This window comes from Arachis hypogaea, chromosome 1 (assembly GCF_003086295.3).
Source record: "Arachis hypogaea cultivar Tifrunner chromosome 1, arahy.Tifrunner.gnm2.J5K5, whole genome shotgun sequence".
Taxonomy (NCBI): domain Eukaryota; kingdom Viridiplantae; phylum Streptophyta; class Magnoliopsida; order Fabales; family Fabaceae; genus Arachis; species Arachis hypogaea.
The window spans coordinates 89,422,347-89,444,436 of record NC_092036.1 but is presented as its reverse complement, the minus strand read 5'-3'; the positions used below and the strand labels follow the sequence as shown (position 1 = coordinate 89,444,436).

The 22,090-nt window shown below is 42.8% G+C and overlaps 1 protein-coding gene across 1 annotated transcript; it reads right to left on the bottom strand.

Moving 5' to 3' along the window:
• Nucleotides 1–20,380: 20,380 nt before the first annotated feature.
• LOC112745195 (uncharacterized) lies at nt 20,381–21,028 on the bottom strand. Its single transcript, XM_025794857.1, has one exon. It carries the CDS (start codon nt 21,026–21,028, stop codon nt 20,381–20,383), a length of 648 nt encoding a protein of 215 aa, XP_025650642.1.
• Nucleotides 21,029–22,090: the final 1,062 nt, after the last annotated feature.

The window sequence follows — 22,090 nt, the reverse complement described above, 5'->3', positions numbered from 1 at the left end:
GATTTTATAATTTTTTTTGTACTTTTTCGAAAATTATATGGAGAAGAAAATAAGGATATCAAAATTCTTAATGAGAATTCCAGGAATCATGCAATGTTAGTCAAAAGCTTCAGTCTAAAAAGATTAGACATGGCTAGCCAAGCTTCAGCAGGACATTACATTCAAGAGCTAAATTGATGAAAATCAATCAGCTTTGGTGATGATAAGAACATCACCTTGAAACTCTAGAATTCATTCTTAAGAACTCTGAAGAAAAATACCTAATCTAAGCAACAAGATGAACCGTCAGTTGTCCAAACTCGAACAATCCCCGGCAACGGTGCCAAAAACTTGGTGCACGAAATTGTGATCATCAATGGTGCCATCAACATGGTACGCTCAATTGCAATCTCAACTCTTTATCACAACTTCGCACAACTAACCAGCAAGTGCACTGGGTCGTCCAAGTAATAAACCTTACGCGAGTAAGGGTCGATCCCGTGGAGATTGTTGGTATGAAGCAAGCTATGGTCATCTTGTAAATCTCAGTCAGGCGAATTCAAATGGTTATAGAGGATTGATAATTAAAAGATAAATAAAACATAAAATAAAGATAGAGATACTTATGTAATTCATTGGTGAGAATTTCAGATAAGCGTATGGAGATGCATTGTCCCTTCCGTCTCTCTGCTTTCTTATTGTCTTCATCCAATCCTTCTTACTCCTTTCCATGGCAAGCTGTATGTTGGGCATCACCGTTGTCAATGGCTACAGTCCCGTCCTCTCAGTGAAAATGTTCAATGCGCTCTGTCATAGCACGGCTATTCATCTGTCGGTTCTTGATCATGTCGGAATAGAATCTAGTGATTCTTTTGCGTCTGTCATAAACGCCCCACAATCGCGAGTTTGAAGCTCGTCACAGTCATTCAATCCTTGAATCCTACTCAGAATACAACAGACAAGGTTTAGACCTTCCGGATTCTCAAGAATTTCGCCATCAATTCTAGCTTATACGACGAAGATTCTGATTAAAGAATCCAAGAGATATCCACTCAATCTAAGGTAGAATGAAGGTGGTTGTCAGGCACACGTTCATAGGTGAGAATGATGATGAGTGTCACGGATCATCACATTCATCAAGTTGAGGAACAAGTGATATCTTAGAACAAGAATAAGCTGAATTGAATAGAAGAACAATAGTAATTGCATTAATACTCGAGGTACAGCAGAGCTCCAAACCTTAATCTATGGTATGTAGAAACTCCACCGTTGAAAATACATAAGAACAAGGTCTAGGCATGGCCGTGAGGCCAGCCCCATGATCTAAGAACTAGACGTCCAAAGATGATCCTAAGATCTAAATTGATCCAAAGATTTCTAGATACAAAGATGAAAATACAATAGCAAAAAGGTCCTATTTATAGAGAACTAGTAGCTTAGTGTTTACAAAAATAAGTAAATGACATAAAAATCCACTTCCGAGCCCACTTGGTGTGTGCTTGGGCTGAGCATTGAAGCTTTCATGTGTAGAGACTTTTCTTGGAGTTAAATGTCAGCTTTTGTGCCAGTTTGGGCGTTTAACTCCCACTTCTGTGCCAGTTCCGGCGTTTAACGCCAGGCAGTCTTGAGCTGATTTGGAACGCCGGTTCGGGCCATCAAATCACGGGCAAAGTATGGACTATTATATATTGCTGGAAAGCCCAGGATGTCTACTTTCTAACACAATTGAGAGCGCGCCAATTGGGCTTCTGTAGCTCCAGAAAATCTACTTCGAATGCAGGGAGGTCAGAATCCAACAGCATCTGCAGTCCTTTTTCAGCCTCTGAATCAGATTTTTGCTCAGGTCCCTCAATTTCAGCCAGAAAATACCTGAAATCACAGAAAAACACACAAACGCATAGTAAAATCCAGAAAAGTGAATTTTAAATAAAAACTAATAAAAATATAATAAAATCTAACTAAAACATAGTAAAAACATACTAAAAACAATGCCAAAAAGCGTATAAATTATTCGCTCATCAGCTATCTTTGAAAAATCTTTAATAAACCTTCTGTAGAAGCCAGCATGTCCCAAAAAGCTCCTAATCACCTTGACATCACTTGTTGGAGGTAACTTTTCAATTAGCTCCACCTTAGCTCTGTCTACCTCAATGCCTTGATTAGAAACCTTATGACCAAGAACTATTCCCTCTGTCACCATGAAATGACATTTTTCCCAGTTCAAGACTAAATTGGTTTCTTGACATCTTTTCAATACCACCGCAAGATGGTTTAGGCAATTAGGAAAGGAATCTCCAAATACTGAGAAGTCATCCATGAAAACTTCAATGAACTTCTCTATCATATCTGAAAAAATGGAGAGCATGCAGCGTTGAAAAGTTGCAGGCGCATTACATTGCCCAAATGGCATGCACCTGTAGGTGAACACTCCATATGGGCAGGTGAATGATGTTTTCTCTTGGTCTCTTGGATCAACCACTATTTGGTTATATCATGAATAACCATCTAGAAAACAATAATATGCATGTCCCGCAAGTCTTTCCAACATTTGATCCATGAAGGGAAGTGGGAAATGATCTTTTCTTGTGGCTTCATTGAGCTTCCTGTAGTCAATACACATTCTCCAGCCTGTGATGGTTCTTGTAGGGATTAGCTCATTCCTTTCGTTGGGCACCACAGTGATTCCTCCTTTCTTGGGAACCACTTGAACTGGACTGACCCATTGGCTATTTGAAATTAGATAGATTACTCCTCCCTGCCACAACTTCATAACTTCTTTCTGCACTACTTCCTTCATTGCTGGATTTAACCTTCTTTGGGGCTGAATGGAAGGTTTGGCACATTCTTCCAAGAGTATCTTATGCATGCATATGGCTGAACTGATTCCTTTCAAGTCAGCAAGTGTCCATCCAATGGCATCCTTATGCTTTTGTAAGACTTGAAGCAACTCTTCCTCTTGTTCTTGGCTGAAGGCTGAATTTATGATCACTGGATAACTTTTACTTTCTCCCAAGTACGCATACTTGAGAGTGGTTGGCAGTGCTTTAAGCTCCAATTTGGGCACTTCTTTTCTTTCCTCCTTTTCTTCTAGCATGCCTTGAACATGCATTTCATCGGCTGCAGTTTCTTCGCTTGCTGCTAATTCTTCTTCTGTTGATGCTTCAAGTTCTTCTTCAAGAGTTTCTTGTACCAAGGCTTCTACGAAGTCCAACCTCATACATTCTCCCAATGAGTTGTGTAGGTAACTCATGGCCTTAAATACATTGAATGTCATTTTCTCCTCGTGTAATCTAAGGACAAGTTCACCCTTTTGGACATCAATAATGGCTCCGGCAGTGGCTAAAAATGGCCTTCCCAGGATGATGGAAGTCTTAGCTCCTTCCTCCATGTCTAATACCACGAAATCTGCTGGAAAGATGAAGTCTCCCACCTTCACCAACAAATCTTCTACTATCCTATGGGGAAATTTGAATGATCTGTCTGCTAGTTGCAGGGCCATTCTTGTTGGTTTAGGTTCCTCAATCTTCATTTTTTCATCATTGCTAGAGACATTAGATTTATGCTGGCTCCTAGATCACATAAAGCCTTTTCCACAGTGATTTCCCCAATGATACAAGGGATTTGAAAACTCCCAGGATTCTTCAATTTCTGGGGCAATTTATGTTGAATGATGGCGCTGCATTCTTCCGTGAGTACTACAGTCTCATTGTTCTTCCAGCTTCTCTTTTTGGTCATCAATTCCTTCAAGAACTTGGTATATAATGGCATTTGCTCTATTGCATCAGCAAAGGGTATGTTTATTTGTAGTTTCTTGAAGATTTCCAAGAATCTTGAGAATTGGTTATCCTCTCCCCTCTTCTTTAATCGCAGTTGTTAGGGGTATGGAGCCTTTGAGAGACATGGTCTGAGCGCTTCTCCTTCTTGATGTGACTTAGGGGTTGAGGTTTGAGCTTCCTCATGTCCCTTGTTTTCTTCATCTAATTTCTTCTCTGGTGGTTTCTTGTGGGTCTCCTTCAGTTCCTTTCCACTTCTGAGGGTGATGGCTTGACATTCCTCCTTTGGTATTGAGTTAATATTGCTGCAATTGTTGTGTCCAGAGGCTTGCTTGAATAAGAATTCAATCTGTGTTTCTAGTTTCTTGATGGCAGCATCTTGATTCTGCATGTTGGATTGCACTTCTTCCCGGAAAGCTTTACTATCTTGAATTTCCTTGCATAGATTTTCAAGTAGAGCCTCAATCTTTGATAATCTCTCTTCGGTTATTGATGATGGGTTGAGATTAGGTGGTTGAGAAGGTTGGTTAGATGGATGTTGGTAATATCTCTGTAAGGTGTTTTGATGAGTTGCATTGTTGTTGGAGTTGAGGTTGTGGCGTCTCTGATCTTGCCCTTGGTCTTGTTGGTTTCTGTTCATACCCTGGGTCGAGTTGTCCGACCCGGGATGTTCTACAGAGAAAGCGACCGACCTCTTCAGGTCAGGATAACCCGACCTCTTCTCAAAGAGCTCGGCCAAGACACAGGAAAGCCCAAACAAAGGGCGCAAATAGAGGAACACGTCCCAAATCCAAGGCAGCCCAAGCCCATAGAGATAAAGGCGGTTCCCTTAAAGATAAGATAAAGATAAGATAAGATAACTAACTTATCTTATCCACAAGAGGCCACATTTCACCATTATAAATACACTGGAGCACCCAGGTATAACTCATACTCTGATTCTACTCAATACCTGCTTAATACCCTTGCTAACTTAAGCATCAAAGTCCCTTGCAGGTACCCCCACCCTCCGGGGACGAAGGATCAGCACCACCACCAAGTCCAACAAGTCGGACACACCAGCTCCGGCCGCCGTGCACCTGCCGGACACGTCGGCTCCGACCAACACAGAAGATCTCATCCGAGATCAACCTACAGTTTCAGGTAACCCACGGAGCATTGGCACCGTTGCCGGGGAACCTGGAAGTCATCCCATTAACATGGCGGATGACCATGACAACGACCACGATTCAGGTTTGGAAGACAGAACGCCGCATAAAAACGCAGACACAATACTCAAAAATACTCCAGAAACCAACGGAGACAAAAATTCATCAAATCCAAGAGTAATAGAAGCACTTCAAAATCGATTGGAGCAACTTGAGAAAGAAGCCCAACATCGACGTGAAAAAGAAGAAGATCTACGCCGGGAGATAAGGCGGCGCCAAGAATTAGAAGATAAGCTTATAAAACTCGAAGCTGATCTTAAAACTAAAGCTACTCGACCATCCACAGAGGATAGCTCTCAGAAAGATCAAGATCCATTCACCAGAGAAATTATGAAGACCAAAATTCCAAAAGATTTTAAGCTTCCAGATATGACTCTATATGACGGCACCTCGGACCCCAACCATCATCTCAGCAACTTCAGAAGTAGAATGTACCTCACTGATGCCTCAGATGCAGTTCGCTGCAAAGCCTTCCCAACAACTCTCACAAAGACAGCCATTAAATGGTTCGACAACCTACCTCCAAAATCCATCTCGAGTTTCGACGACCTGGCCAAGAAGTTCCTGGCCCGATTCTCCATAAAAAAGGACAAAGCCAAACACGCACCTAGCCTACTAGGGATCAAGCAAGGAGATCGGGAGAGCCTTCGCAAATACATGGAAAGATTCAACAAAACATGCATAGACATACAAAGTCTTCCAACAGAAGCTGCCATTATGGGTCTCATAAATGGCCTACGAGAAGGACCATTCAGCCAATCTATATCAAAGAGATACCCGACATCCTTAGATGAAGTACAAGAACGGGCACAGAAATACATCAACATGGAAGAAAATTCTCGACTTAGCGAAGCCTCAAGGCTCGGTTCTGCCTACCGAGATAAAGAATCCAAGAAAAAGGAGGATCGCTCCGGAGAGAAAATCAAAAAATATCATAACTATACTCCTCTTAGGGTATCCTTGGTAGATGTTTACAAAGAAGTCTGCCATACAGAGAAAATCCCTCCAGCTCGGCCACTTAAAGGCAAAAGAGGAGGAGGAAATCGGAATGAATACTGTGAATATCACCGACTTCGAGGGTATTCCACCAATGAATGCTGCGACTTGAAAAACGTCATAGAAAAACTAGTAAGAGAAGGAAAACTAGATCGGTTTTTGGCTAATCGGGATGACAAACCAAGAAAAAGAAGAAGGGATGAGGATGCTGGACGATCTGAACGATCACCTCGCACACCGGAAAGACACGTTCACGTAATACACGGCGGATTTGCTGGAGGAGGAATCTCCAAATCATCTCGCAAGCGACACCTCAAAGAGGTGTACCACGTCGAAGGAAAAGAGCTAAGAGCGTACCCGAACAGCCTGTTCGGACTAGAAGATGCCCCAGTTCAACCGCTGGGATACGTATCGCTGCATACAACCTTCGGAAAGGGGAACCAATCCAGAACACTCAAGATAGACTACATCGTGGTTGACGTAAGCTCAACCTACAATGCCTTAATAGGTCGGACAACGTTAAATCAACTCGGCGCAATAGTTTCAACTCCACATCTATGTATGAAATTCCCAACTGCGGAAGGGATAGCTACAATAAAGGCATATCAAAAGATGGCACGTCACTGTTATAACGAAAGCCTAAACCTCCGAGGTGAAGGAGGAGAGTTCCACACAATCGAGCTCGGTGGAGTTCAGAGGCGAGAAGAATTCCGACCACGACCCGAAGGAGAAGTAGAAAGAGTCCAGATCGGAGACACCTCGGATAAAACAACTAATATTGGCACGATCCTGAAAGGAGACACAAAGGAATCACTAATACGGTTCCTACGAGATAATGTTGATCTCTTTGCATGGAAAGCTGCCGACATGCCAGGCATTGATCGCGAACTAATGAGCTACAAATTGGCAGTCTACCCGGGATCCCGGCCGGTACAACAAAGACGAAGAAAACTCGGACCAGAACGAGCTCAAGCTGTGGAAGAACAAGTACAGGTGCTATTAGAGGCTGGGTTTATAAGGGAAGTCAAATACCCACTATGGCTAGCAAACGTCATCTTGGTGAAAAAGTCAAATGGGAAGTGGCACCGACTACACTGACCTCAACAAAGCCTGCCCAAAAGACCCTTACCCACTCCCAAGCATCGATGCTCTAGTAGATGCTTCATCAGGATATAAGTATCTCTCGTTCATGGACGCGTATTCAGGGTGCAACCAAATCCCCATGTATCCGTCAGATCAAGAAAAGACCTCGTTTCTAACGCCAAAAGCAAACTACTGTTACATCGTGATGCCTTTCGGTCTCAAGAACGCAGGAGCTACTTATCAAAGGCTAATGAATAAAGTTTTCTCAGATCACATCGAGAAAACCATGGAAGTTTATGTAGACGACATGTTGATAAAGACACAAAGCGAAGATACATTATTATCCGACCTGGCTCAAGTGTTTTACACTATCAGGAAACACGACATGCGGCTCAATCCCACAAAATGCACCTTCGCAGTAGAAGCAGGCAAATTCTTACGCTTCATGCTCACACAAAGGGGGATTGAAATAAATCCAGACAAGTGTCAAGCCATACTTAACATGAAGAGCCCAACTTGTGTCAAAGAAGTACAACAACTCAACGGGAGGCTGGCCGCTCTATCCCGATTCTTAGCAGGAGCCGCAATAAGATCTCTTCCCTTCTATGCTACTTTAAGAAAGGGAAAACAGTTCGAATGGACAACGGAATGTGAGCAAGCCTTCCGAGACTTCAAAGAGTTCTTAGGACGGCCACCTATCCTATCTCGGCCACAAGAAGGAGAACCGCTCATATTATATCTCGCAGTAGAGAGCTGGGCAATAGCCTCAGCACTAGTCAGAGAAGACGAACATGGGCAAAAACCCGTCTACTTCATTAGCAAAGCGCTACAGGGATCTGAGCTGAACTACCAGAAAATAGAAAAGTTTGCCTACGCTCTGATCCTCACATCACGGCGGCTTCGCCCATATTTCCAAGCGCATACCATTAAAGTTCGGACCAACCAACCCATAAAAGGGATATTACAAAAAACAGATCTAGCAGGAAGAATCTTACAATGGGCAATCGAGTTGTCTGAGTTCGACCTCTAATACGAGGCGCGGACAGCCATCAAATCACAACACCTGGCCGACTTCATCGCAAAATTCACAGACACCCCAGAAATCCCCATAGAGTGGAACATATATGTAGATGGATCCTCGAATAAAACAGGAAGCGGTGCGGGTGTGATAATCGAAAGCAACCAAGGAACTCAACTTGAGCTCTCCCTTAAATTCGAATTCCCGGCCTCAAACAACCAGGCAGAATACGAAGCACTATTAGCTGGTTTGAAGCTGGCTAGGGAGGTTGGAGCTCGAAAACTCAACATCTACAGTGACTCACAAGTCATAACCTCACAAATAACAGGAAGCTACCAAGCCAAAGATCCGACCATGAAAAAATATTTGGATAACACCAAAGAACAGCTCGGACAACTCGGGGAATATAGAATTTACCACATACCTCGTGAGCAAAATGCCCGAGCTGACACCCTTTCAAAATTAGCCAGCACCAAACCAGGGGGCAACAACAGAAGCCTCATCCAGGAGATACTACAGAACCCGTCAATAACGGAAGAAGAAAAAGTCCTAGCCATAATAGGTCAGATCAAGGATGGATGACCCCCATAATAAATTACCTCAAAACAGAAGCACTCCCTACAGATGAAAAGGAGGCAAAGAGGCTGAAAAGGGAGGCACAGTACTACACTATCATAAACAACACACTATACAAAAGAGGGATATCAACACCTTTACTAAAATGCGTACCGACTTCTAACACAAAGGAAGTCTTGGAGGAAGTACACAGCGGCATTTGTGCTAATCATCTCGGAGCGCAAGCTCTCACCAAAAAGATACTCCGAGCGGGATTCTATTGGCCAACTCTACAAAAGGAGGCTACAAAATTTGTGAGGACATGCCCACCATGCCAGAAGCATGCCAACTTTCACAATGCCCCACCAGAAAAGCTCATCAGCGTGACCTCACCTTGGCCATTTGCGAAATGGGGACTCGACCTTCTCGGACCCTTCCCACAAGGATCGGGACAAGTAAAATTCCTCACAGTAGGAGTAGACTATTTCACAAAATGGATCGAGGCAGAACCCCTAGCCAACGCCACTGCTCAAAGAAGCCGAAGATTCCTATATAGGAACATTATTACGAGGTTCGGAATACCATACTCCATCACCACGGACAACGGTACCCAATTTACAGATGCAGGCTTCAGAAAACTGGCGGCCGACTTGAACATAAAACACCAGTTCACCTCCGTTGAACATCCCCAAGCCAATGGACAAGCCGAAGCGGCCAACAAAGTCATACTGGCCGGACTAAAGCGGAGGCTACAAGAAGCAAAGGGAGCTTGGGCCGAGGAACTTCCACAAGTCCTATGGGCGTATCGAACAACCCCCCATTCTACTACAAACGAATCGCCATTCCGACTAGCATACGGAGCGGAGGCAATGATTCCAATAGAAATTGAGGAAGGATCTCCCCGAGTAGTCCACTACAATGAACGAGTAAACTCCCAACTTCAGAGAGAAGAGCTCGACTTGTTACCCGAAATCCAAGAAAGAGCTCAAATCAGGGAAGAGGCTCTAAAACACCGAATGGCTTCCAAATATAATCAAAAGGTAGTGCCGAGAAGTTTTGTAGAGAATGATCTCATCCTAATCCGGAATGACATTGGAACAACTCGACCCGGAGAAGGGAAGCTGGCAGCGAACTGGAAAGGACCCTATCGAGTCATAGAAGTACTTGGGAAGGGCTACTACAGACTGTCCGAGCTTGATTGACGAAAGCTTCCCCGATCATGGCACGCCTGCAACCTACGAAGGTACTACAGTTAGAAAAGGTAAAAGGTCTCACTAAATGGATGCACTCTTTTTCCTGAAAAGGTTTTTTAATGAGGCACCAGGTCGAGACCTAGACCAGAAAAATCCCACATGTATATATTCGCATTTTCCTTTAAATAAAATATATTTTAGATATTCTGCAAGAGTCCAAGACGCATTAATCTGAAGTATTCATCGTCCGATTATAAAGTAACAGGTCGGCAGAAAGTGAAAAACAAATTCACTGCCCGACCACGATAAAGATAATCGTCCGATAAAGGTGAAAACGCGATTCACCCAAAGGACGATCTAAAGATGCCAACCATTTTCTACAAATCGGCAAAGATGAACACAGAATAATGTAAGAAGTTATCGCAAGCAATCCAAAAAAAGAACCTGACGAGGTCTTATGGATAGCTAAAATAATAACGTAAAGACTGGCCGATGTGCGGAAGTCAGACCAAGTCAATCCAAGTTATAAGTAAACCCTGGAAAGAGGTCTGGCCAACCCTATTAAAGAGAATTACTTTAACTTAAAAGGGCCCGACATAATAAAGTCTGCCCAAAACGAAAAGTTATACAAGTAGTCCCTGAAAGAGATCTGACAAAAGATCCAAGAAAGAGGACTACGAAAAATAACTTAAAGGAGACCGATATAACCAAGTCGGACTCCTACCATTAAAAAGCTATCAAAGTAATCCCTGGAAGAGACCTGACAAAGGTCTAAAAAAGAGGATTACACAAATAACTTAAAGGAGACTGATATAACCAAGTCGGACTCCTACCATTAAAAAAGTTATCAAAGTAATCCCTGGAAGAGACCTGACAAAGGTCCAAAAAAGAGGATTACAGAAATAACTTAAAGGAGACCGATATAACCAAGTCGGACTCCTACCATTAAAAAGTTATCAAAGTAATCCCTGGAAGAGACCTGACAAAGGTCCAAAAAAGAGGATTACAGAAATAACTTAAAAGGAGACCGACATAACCAAATCGGACTCCTGCCACTAAAAAGTTATCAAAGTAATCCCTGGAAGAGACCTGACAAAGGTCCAAAAAATAGGATTACAGAAATAACTTAAAGAGGGACCAGCGCAAAAGAACCACCAAGAAACAAGTTGGACCCATAAGTCACAAACCTCAAAGGATCCAAGCTACAAACAATAAAACAAAGCAATCTGAAGAGGTCGAAATGCAAGATTTCAAACATCAGTAGAAAACTGAAAAGATACCAAGTCAAAAAAGCTACCTCTACAAAAGTTATAAGGCCCGGAAGGCCACCAAAACCTACCGTGAAGGGAAAGCGAGCTACTTTTTGTTTTTCAAAATAAAAAGTTGCTAAACAAAGCAACTAGGAAATGTCAATGAAAAGTTTTAAAAGCCCACAAGCTGAGCCAACTATACATCCAGAAAGAGATCAGCAAACATCTGAAACCTTCTTGGCAGCGTCAGGACAAGGGGAAGGAGGACGAGTCTGAAGGGGCACGGCATCCACGGTTCCATCATCCCGGTTTATAATCTGGCAATCCAGATCAGATGTAACGGAAGCAACAGAGGAGGTCGACACCTTAAGAGAAGGCAGGGGGGAGGATCAGCCTCATCATCATCCTGGTCATCAGGGACAATCTTACCATCCCTCACGACATTGTCCAGGCTGATGAGAGTCAAGTCGGCATCAGGAGCAACAACCCGGAACTGTTCCATCAGGTTCTCGGAGGCAGCAGTTACGCTACCCACAAGGTGACCTTGAAGCTCACCATAATTAACCCGAGCTATTTCCAAATCCTCCCGAAGATGCATCAATTCCCTATAAGTCGAGACATAGCTATCCTTATGTTTCAACGCCATGTCTTCGGCCAGCTTCAAAGAAGCAGCAAGGGCAATAGAGCTGGCCTTCTCACTCTCCAGCTCCTTCTCCACCTTCGCTAACTTCACCTCCAACTCCTCCTTCAAACCCTTGATTCGATCAAATTCCGACTTGGCCTCTTCCATAAAGGATTTTGTGGCATGAATCAGAATCCCCTGAATTGTTCGGAATATAGCGGCACCCATATGAGCCATCTTCACACTACTTTTAGTGATAAAATCCAGATGCTGAAGAAGAGAAACATCGTCCATAGAAAGCCCACCATAGGGGGCAATTTGCTGGTCGACAAACTCGATAGCATCAAAATCTAGGGCATCCAGGTTAAAGGGCTCGGATGACTTTTGCTTCTTACAAGGAGGGGCACCAGGAGCTGCAGCAGAAGATTGCGGAGGATCGACCAAGCGAACCCGAGGAATAGGAATTGCTTTCCTCGGCCCGGGAGAACTAGGTACAGGAGGTTTAACTGGAACCTGGGAAGATCCCTCTCCGGCCGCCTTGGCCAAAATGTTTAAAGCCGCAGTTGCCTTCTTCGCCTTCTTGAAGGCCTTCATAGAGTCATTATTCTTTGACATCTCTGATGAACACAAAATCAACCACAAAGGACAAATTACAAACATAGAAGAAGAAAAAAGCTCGGAACAGAAAGCAAGTATAAAAATAAAAGCAGACAGTACCCAAAGTAGCCCGAACCAAAGATGGATCACTCAAAAATCTCTTCGTATCCAGATGGGGAGGCTTCCCCCATAAATCTTCAAAAACAACTACAAAGGCCCGCTCAACCTCACTAAGCATTTCCCATGTGTAACATGGCACTCTTACATTCTTTTGCCACTCTAGAGGAAAAGCAGGCTCGTCATTTTCATCAAGAAAAAAGGGGCGGGCCCCCTCGACTGCTCGAACTTTAAAGAAGTAGTTCTTGAAGTCCTTAAAGGACTCGTCATACATCGCAAACACTTTATGGCCCTGGGCGGACCGGAAAGAAACCCAAGAAGCTTTCTTTTTTGAAGAACCGCCAGGCTTGGCGGAAACAAACAAGTAAAGAAAAAGAGTCTGAGAAGGTGTTACATCTAGTTCACAACAGAGAAGTTGGAAAATTTTAATAAAACCCCAGGAATTTTGGGGAAGTTGGGATGGAGCAATATTACACGACCACAACAGGTCGGTTTCAAAAGCAGTAAAAGGAAAAGTAACATTCAATTGGCTGAAAAAGTATTCATAGGCATAGAAGAAAAGACACTCCCTCTCGATGGAAGTCGGAAAGCAAACCCTCTCATCAGAATCAGGAGCAACAAGCTCGTAATCCCCCTCGCGAGCATTGTTCCCACAAATCCTATGACGCTTCCTCAGCTCTGTGCAAAATTCAGCATCCACAACAGAAACACACAACAAAACAAGGGAGTCCAGCCAATCGGACATCCCCTCGGGAATTCTGGAAGACATCTCTACAATGTTATTGCGAGAAGACATGAGGCCAACTAATCCTACAAGTAAGAAAAGAAAATGAGGTTACTACAAACATCTCGGACAAAGGGGAAAACAACTCGGTCAATACTTCTGAGGCAATGAAAAGCACGAAAAGGAAAACTCGAGGACTCAAACCAAAGCCCTGGGGCATCCTTTGGAGGCAACAACAAAGCAAGGTTTCCAGAAATACCCTACAGATCGCATCCCAGCATTTCTCAAAAAGGATTCAAAACAACAAAGCGCTTTTTCATCAAAGAAAAACACAGCAAATGATTACAAAGCCTACCAAACAAAAACATTCCCAAAGCAACAAAGCATGGGACCATTAAAAATGCAACCTTTTTGAAAAAGATCAGACAGGAAGCAATCTCCAAAAGTAAGAAACAGATACGGATCTTCTACCAGTACCAAAAGCAACCAGAAAGCAACAGTAAAATCTTAGAAAGCCTCAACAGAAATTCCAAGAAAAAATCACAAGAAGGAAGCACATCACAAGCAACAAGTAAAAGATCGCAAAAAAGATCCAAAATTTCAAACATGCAAAACCAGAACACTCACCAAAGTTAAAAACGAAGCTACGGAAAAAGCAAGAAAAGCTAGTACCAACCTGGAAAAGAGCAGCAAGCTTCAAAGAGGGAAGACGAAATCTGGAAATGCCTCACCACGAAAAATGCGAACAAAAGTAAATGTCGCAGGAACCAGTGCAAAATCCCAAGTGCCAGAGAACACCAAATGACGCCACAACGAAATAAAAACAAAAAGTACAAAAGCATAGAATGGAGAGAACTGAGAAAAGAAGTTAAGAAAGAGCAAAAGAAGAGAAACCGTTTTCAGGTTTTCAAAATCCAAAGTAAAAGAGCCTAAGGGAAACGGGGCAATTAATGCTCAAAATTAAAAGCATTAAACTCTCGCACGTTCCCAAAAAAGCGCCGGTATAAAAGCGCGCGTCTTTTAGAGTAAACATTCTACATTCAAAAGCTGATACAAAGGAATCGACAAAATGCTTGATTTCGGCTTCACCAAAGAAGGACCGAAGTAAAAGACTCGGCCTCAAAAAAAGAAGACCGAGCTCAAGCAGGGGCACTGTTCATACCCTGGGTCGAGTTTTCCGACCCGGGATGTTCTACAGAGAAAGCGACCGACCTCTTCAGATCAGGATAACCCGACCTCTTCTCAAAGAGCTCGGCCAAGACACAGAAAAGCCCTAACAAAGGGCCCAAATAGAGGAACACGTCCCAAATCCAAGGGCAGCCCAAGCCCATAGAGATAAAGGCGGTTCCCTTAAAGATGACCTCACTTAAAGATAAGATAAAGATAAGATAAGATAACTAACGTATCTTATCCACAAGAGGCCACATTTCACCATTATAAATACACTGGAGCACCCAGGTATAACTCATACTCTGATTCTACTCAATACCTGCTTAATACCCTTGCTAACTTAAGCATCGGAGTCCCTTGTAGGTACCCCCCACCCTCCGGGGACGAAGGATTAGCACCACCACCAAGTCCAACAAGTCGGACACACCAGCTCCGGCCGCCGTGCACCTGCCGGACACGTTGGCTCCGACCAACACAGAAGATCTCATCCGAGATCGACCTACAGGTTTAGGTAACCCACGGAACAGTTTCCCCATCCAAAGTTGTGGTGATTTCTCTATCCAGAGTTATAGGTTTTGGAGTATGGATCATGGACTTGTCTAGGTGAGTTTCCAACATAGTGGGCTTGCTCCTAGTCACCTTCTTCTCCTATGTTTACTCCTTCTTGAGCTGATGATGAGGTGATGGCTGCTGCAACTTGGTTCTCCTCCACCTTTTTGGTAAGATCTGCTAGCTGCTTGGTGATCATCTTATTTTGAGCTAACAATGCATCCATGTGGTTCAGCTCCATTACTCCTTTGGTGTTACTTCTTTCGGAGGCATAGAAGTAGTCATTTTCAGCAACTGTTTCAATGACATCTATGGCTTCTTCAATGGTTTTCTTCTTGTTTAGAGAGCCTCCTGATGAATGATCCACAGCCTTCTTTGACTCATAGGAAAGACCTTCATAGAAGATGTGAAGTTGAACCCATTCATTAAACATCTCTGGTGGGCATCTTCTTGTTAGATCTTTGAATCTCTCCCATGCTTCATAAAGAGTCTCACCATCTTGTTGCCTGAAAGTTTGCACCTCAGCCCTCAGCCTATTGATCCTTTGAGGAGGGTAAAATCTTGCCAAAAATTTGTTCACCACATCCTCCCAATTTGTTAAGCTTTCCTTTCGGAAGGATTCAAGCCATTTGGATGCCTTGTCCCTGAGTGAAAAAGGGAACAAGAGCAACCTATAGACATTTGGATGGACTCCATTGGACTTCACAGTGTCACAAATCCTCAGGAAGGTGGTTAAATGTTGATTGGGATCTTCTTGAGCACCTCCTCCAAATGAGCAATTATTCTGAACAAGAGTGATGAGCTGGGGTTTTAGTTCGTAATTGTTGGCATGTATGGTGGGCTTCTGAATGCTGCTTCCACAGTTTCCTAGATTAGGATTGATATAGGAGCCTAGAACTCTCCTTTCTTGCCCAGCACGGTTTGCATGGCCTTCTCTACCATGGTTGTGAGCTTTTTCTTCATGATTGTTCTCCATATTCTCTTCCATGTTGGGTTCAAAATACTCTTCCTCTTCTTCCTCAGCACCAATAATTCTTTTTCCTCTTGCTTCCCTTCTTAGTCGCCAAAGGGTCCTTTCAGGTTCTGAATCAAAGGATGTTGAAACTCCTTCTCTTCTCCTTGTCAGTAATTGTTAGTGTGAGTGATACAAATTATCAAACAGTTAGTGGGTTAGTGAGCAGAATTATAATTAACAAAGAAAGAAAGAACGAAAAAGTAAAAAGGGTGCAGGGGGTGAGGAAGAAATTAAAACAAACTAAAAGAAAATTGACTGAATCAAATAAACGAAAAGAAAAATGCTCAATCTAGTGTTCTTCAAACTTAATCATTGTTGATTCAAGGTCAATCCCCGGCAACGGCGCCATAAACTTGATGCATGAAAACTTGTCTCTCAACGAATTTCCCTTCGAAAAGTATACCAAATTGTCGTCAAGTAAAACTCACAATAGAGTGAGGTCGAATCCCACAAGGATTGATTGGTCAAGCAACTTTAGTTAGAAGAATATACTAGTTGAGCTAAACTGAATTTAGATTGAGATGCAGAAATTTAAATGACTCGAAAGTAAATAACAGAAATTAAAGTGCAGAATCTTAAATGGGGATTTGGGGTAATGAGCATGAAATTAAATGGCAGAAAGTAAAGAGAATAGGTAAGATCAGAAATGGGAAAATCATTGGGTTCAGGAGATGTTGCACTTTCCGGATCAAGTTCATTTTCATCTCTTCCTCAATCAATGCATTCATTGATCTCCTTGGCAATCTTAAGTGATTGGATCCCAATTCCTTGGCAATCCAATCTCTCTAAGCTTGAACAATTGCCCAATTCCTTGATTTAATTGCTCATGAGAAGAGATAAAGTGTGGTCACTGATTATACCACATGTATTTCCAAATCAAAGTGTTGGGAGGATTACATGTCACTATATCCGCGCAGACCCCAATTTGGTCCAACATGAGAAAGCATTTCTAGCATGATCTCCTCATCCCTTTTCCAAGGCTCAAAGGAGATCCAATTATGGAGAGTTTCTTTTCCAAGACAACTAACCAATTGAATTAAGATCGAAAGCTTTCTAGAAAGATCAAGAGAAAAGAAAGAAGAAGAATGAAAACTATAATTGATCCATCAAATTACAACAGAGCTCCCTAACCCAATGAAAGGGGTTTAGTTGTTCATAGCTCTAGAAATGAAAAATGGCAGAAAAGAAGAATCCATGCTAAAAGTGCAGAGAAGTAAATCTATAGAGAGTAGTTCCCAAAAGTGCCAAGCTTTCCTATAGTTCAAAACTACTCCTATATATACTACTCCTCTTGATCTTCTAGTGAGTTCTTCAAGTCTTGGATGTGGGCTCTGGATCTTGAGTTGAAGCAGTTCTCAGCTTTAGTGGGCCCAACTTGCAGAGAATTATGAATTAGGCTTGGGTATTTAGCAAGATTTAACGTTGAGTGCCATTGTGGATTCGAGAACGTTAGTGGCATTCACTTTTTCCACAAACGTTCCACCCTCATGTATCCACGTTAAATCCAACGTTAGTGGTCTTAACGTGACCACTAACGTTGCTTTCTCAAATTTTGGCCAACGTTATTGGAACTCACTTTTCCCAATAACGTTGGCTTGTACCCCTTCGCGAACGTTAGTGGGAATCACTTTTCCCATTAACGTTGCTTGATGCCTTTTGTTCCTACGTTAGAGTTCACGTTAGTGTAGCTAACGTGACTCTTAACGTAGGTGTGTTTCACCTTCGAGAGCGTTAGTGACACTCACCTTTGTCACTAACACTCCAAATGCCCAAATTCTCTACGTTAGAGCTCATGTTAACTAAGTTAACGTGGCTCTTAACATAGTAGTGATGCCATCTTCCAACGTTAGTGACAAAAGTGAGTGTCACTAACGTTGGCTCTTTGATCTCAACTCCACGTTAACTTTCACGTTAATGGTCTTAACGTGAAAGTTAACGTAGGCAATGCTAGTTGGTCCAACGTTAGTGACAAAAGTGAGTGTCACTAACGTTGGCTTTTGTTTTCCTCTTCCACGTTAGAGTTCACGTTAACTAAGTTAACGTGACTCTTAACGTGGATCATTGCCAAGTTCTCCAACATTAGTGATGTTCACTTTTACCACTAACGTTGGAGGAAAACGTTATTGGTGTTCACATTTTCTCTTAACGTTGGAGTTCCCTTTTTCTTCTACGTTAATTACCACGTTAACTTAATTAACGTGGCAAGTAATGTGAGCTTTGGATGGCTTCGCAGGCGTTATTGGTGATCACTTTTCTCATTAACGTTGCAAGCTTTTTACCATTCCACGTTAGTGTTCACGTTAACTAGGTTAACGTGAATACTAACGTGGTTCTTCCTTGCTTCCTTTGCCCTGAAATCAAGCAATTAAAGTGCATCAAAGCTCTAGCCAAAGTCATGAGATTATGCATCATCAATTTATCGAGCAATTCTAGCAAAATACTCATGAAATTATGCAAAGTTCACAAAAGTTGCTTAAATCAAGGTGTAAGTGTAATTTCATCCAAAACATGCCTTATTCACTAAGAAAATGCATGAAACTACCCTAAAACAGTAAAGAAAAGGTCAATAAAACTAGCCTAGATGTCCTGGCATCATCTCTCAATTGTGTTAGTACACCCGAGAGCTAGGAGCTATAGAGTGGTTAGGCTAGCCTAAGCGCCAGTTTAGCGGCTTTTTGTATGGGCCAGGCCCTGGGAGTGTCATGTATATATTAGCTATGTAGGTTCGATGAGGATGTAAACTGATTTGATCTTTTGTAAACGCTGTATGTTTTGTTATAGTGTACACGATGTATATTATCAGTTGTGTTCTATGTTTCTTTATGCTTCCTTATTATTTCTCTCAATGTATGCTTATTTATTTTACTCCATCGCTCGCAATGATATAAGTTAAGTAAAAAAAATTACTCATAAATTGGCAACGTTCTAACAAGGAACATGCTCATATATTAAATAATAGTTAATAATTAGGAAGAACAAGTTGGTAACACTTGACTTCTTGTATAACCATGGCATACTGGGAGTTGGGTCGTTATAGTTGGCATGACCTCAGAGAATCTAGCAGTCGTTAGGAGGCATCCCACATCCGTACCACCAACCAAGCCACCATGCAACGCATCACGAAGCAGTTCTGTACAGGTAGGGAGCAGAGCATGGGACAGCCACAGCAGCAGTCGTCTATCCCTATGTCTACCACTGTTTGGATTCCATACATTTCTTTGAGTTCTAGCACGTTATACGGCACACATGTCCAACCTAGTGCTTAGTATGCGACACCGCCTTCGGTGGACTACAGCCTACTGATGATGGCATCCTAGTCGATGCATGCACCACCGGTTCCTCCACCTTACTAGCCTCAGTATTAGCCAGTGACCTACTCCGACAGCTATGTCATCCCACATCGTCTGGTACCTTTACAGCCACCTCATCAGCCACAAGATCCCTCTCATCATCCACAACATCCTTAGAACCTACGACCTAGTAGATCTCAGCGACAGGCACAACCTCTACCATGTGGCATCGGATCTCGACTGCATTACCCGGGTGATCACCATTGATGATATCATTATTACTGTTGTATGCTGTAATTCTGTATATTACTATTGCTGTATTTTGATACACTATTTATGTTGCAATTTAGTTTAACATTTATGGTTTTTTTTATATCCACTCTATTTAGTTTGGGCTTAAATTATTCAGCACTATTTTTGGAAGTTTTATGCCAACCTCGTTATGTGTTGAAGTTTAACATTTGCAATTCCTGTACAACATAAATGCCGCAAAGATGGATAACTTAAAGGCCATGAAGTTCGAGTACAACATTTGGTTATTTAAAATATTACAAATTGCACAATAAACTAAACCATACAAACATATGAACTACACAAACACCAAACCTCAAAAAACACAAACAAAGTAAAGACTGTAAACTAAGCCTCATCCGTCGGCTGGTTTGGGCACACTTTTCGGGTATAACCAATTTGCCTACAAGGACCACACATTTTAGCTTGGCGCTCGCCCTCGTCCATATCATTACGAAACCTGGTGGAAACAGGTCGGCCAGTAGACTTCCTGCGCATGGCAGGACTAGGACTAATCCGTGTCCCGTACCACTTCGGTCAAAGCTTCTCATCTGGGATCAAGGGAAACTCTGCCTTATACACTTTGAACACAACCTGCTGCATGTACACCGGATGGGCGTATGGACCCCATTCGACACTCGCGGTGGCATAGGATGCTAGCGCATACTGACATGAAAAATGTAGTGACTGAAAAAGGCCACAGTCACACGTGTCTGCTGTCAAGCGAACACGGCATGACCCTTGTGACCAACCCTCGAAAGGCTTTAACTCCTCAACCAGGAACACTGAAGCCCGTCTGTCGTAGTAAGTAACGCGCATCTTCAAGATTCCCTCTCTGTTCTTCTCAATAGCTGCCATTAGCTATTGGAAAATTGATTGCCCGCCACTAGCTGTGCATGTGCCTCCCGTCCCTTCCTGAAAAATAATTGTTGTAGCCTCTCATAGGTACATCACACGATGGCTGAAATCGGTAAATAGCGTGTACTATTAAGCATAACATTCATGCACTCGGAGAGGTTCGTCGTCATGTGCCCAAACCAGTTACCTCCGTCGCATTGTTGTAGCCAGATCTCTTTGTTAAACCTACTAGCCCAGTCCACCATCTCTTGTGACAAACCCCTCAATGCATCCATGTACCACTCGTACCCAACCTTACTTGGACTATAAGCTGTATTTATGAGATACCGCTTTTCCTCGGCATACTTGAAACGAGACATAAAGTTTGTCACGATGTGCCAAATACAATAAGCATGAAATGCTCTAGGAGACTGCCACCCACTATCGTCAGTTCTCAGTGCAGCCTTGATCGTTTGGGATCTATCAGAAACAATCAACATGCCTTCCTGTGGGGTCACTTGTTGCCTCAAATTGATTAGGAAGAAAGACCAAGACTCCATGGTCTCAGACCCAACAATTGGAAAGGCTAGAGTAAGGATGTTGCTGTTACCGTCTTGTGCCACTGCAATAAGCAAGACACCACCATATTTCCCAAACAGATGCGTGCCATCAACGGAGACAAATGGCTTGCAATGTTTGAAAGCCTCCACACAGGTAGGGAAGGTCCAAAATACCTTATCAAACATGCTGTAATCATGCATTATAAGGTGTCCCTCATAATAGGTACAACACTAATCTCATATAGCGTTCCAGGACAACAACTCTGCAGTGCTTGCAGCAACCTCAGCACCTTATTGTATGACTCCTCCCAATTAACGTATATATGCGCAATTGCCTTTTGCTTCGCCATCAAGGCCTTTAGGTACGAGGGTTTGAAATGATAGCTTTTTCTAACTGCACCTTGTAGGACAGAGATGCTGACGAATAGCGAGGATTGTATCAACGGGAGGATGAGACGGCAGATAAAACTTCTGTCCAGCTGTTAGTGGTCATGACTCATGAGACATGGTGGGTGTTAAACACGTATGTGCTCCTCTAACCCTACACACCTTTTTAAAGAAATAGAACAACCATGGTTGAGATGTACAACAAGAATAACAATGATAACTGAGAATATAGAACACAGTTAAACTTGAACTTACCAATATCCGAGATTTTGTTGGAGAGCAACACAGAGACGCCAAGGGCAACTTGCTTCAGATTGTTGGCAATGCACATGGCACTTTAATCGATCCGACTCCACAACTCAGTACTCCGCACTTCTACGAATGCTGTAATTCTTCACTCCCTGCAATACTGCATCTCGGCTTTTGAATCTGTGGCCAACTCGAAATTCCATACCAACGTCTAAGTTGTAATCATCTTCACCGGTATTGGAAAACGGATTTTTCTCTTGCATCTCGTCCAGATCCAATGTATGATATGACTGGATACAGATGATAAGGGCGGAATTGGGTTCAAGGAAGGTAGAAGAAACCAATATGATGGCTCGATCAGGGTCTTCGGTACATACTCCTCCTCATCTTCTGAAGAACCGCTCTCATTGCTATCCGCAACATACTCCTCGTCTGAGTCCTCATACCATCAATTTCCATGTCTTCCACTGGACGAGCAACGTGTAACGGTGTTTGTGCGAGAGGTGGGTCATCCTGCACGAAGTCCGACTACCCAAATCCATCGCCACCCACATCACCAACTTCTGTAGAAAGCTCCATCACTTGTTCTGCCATAATTCTCCCATGGATGTCAAACATCAGGCGCAC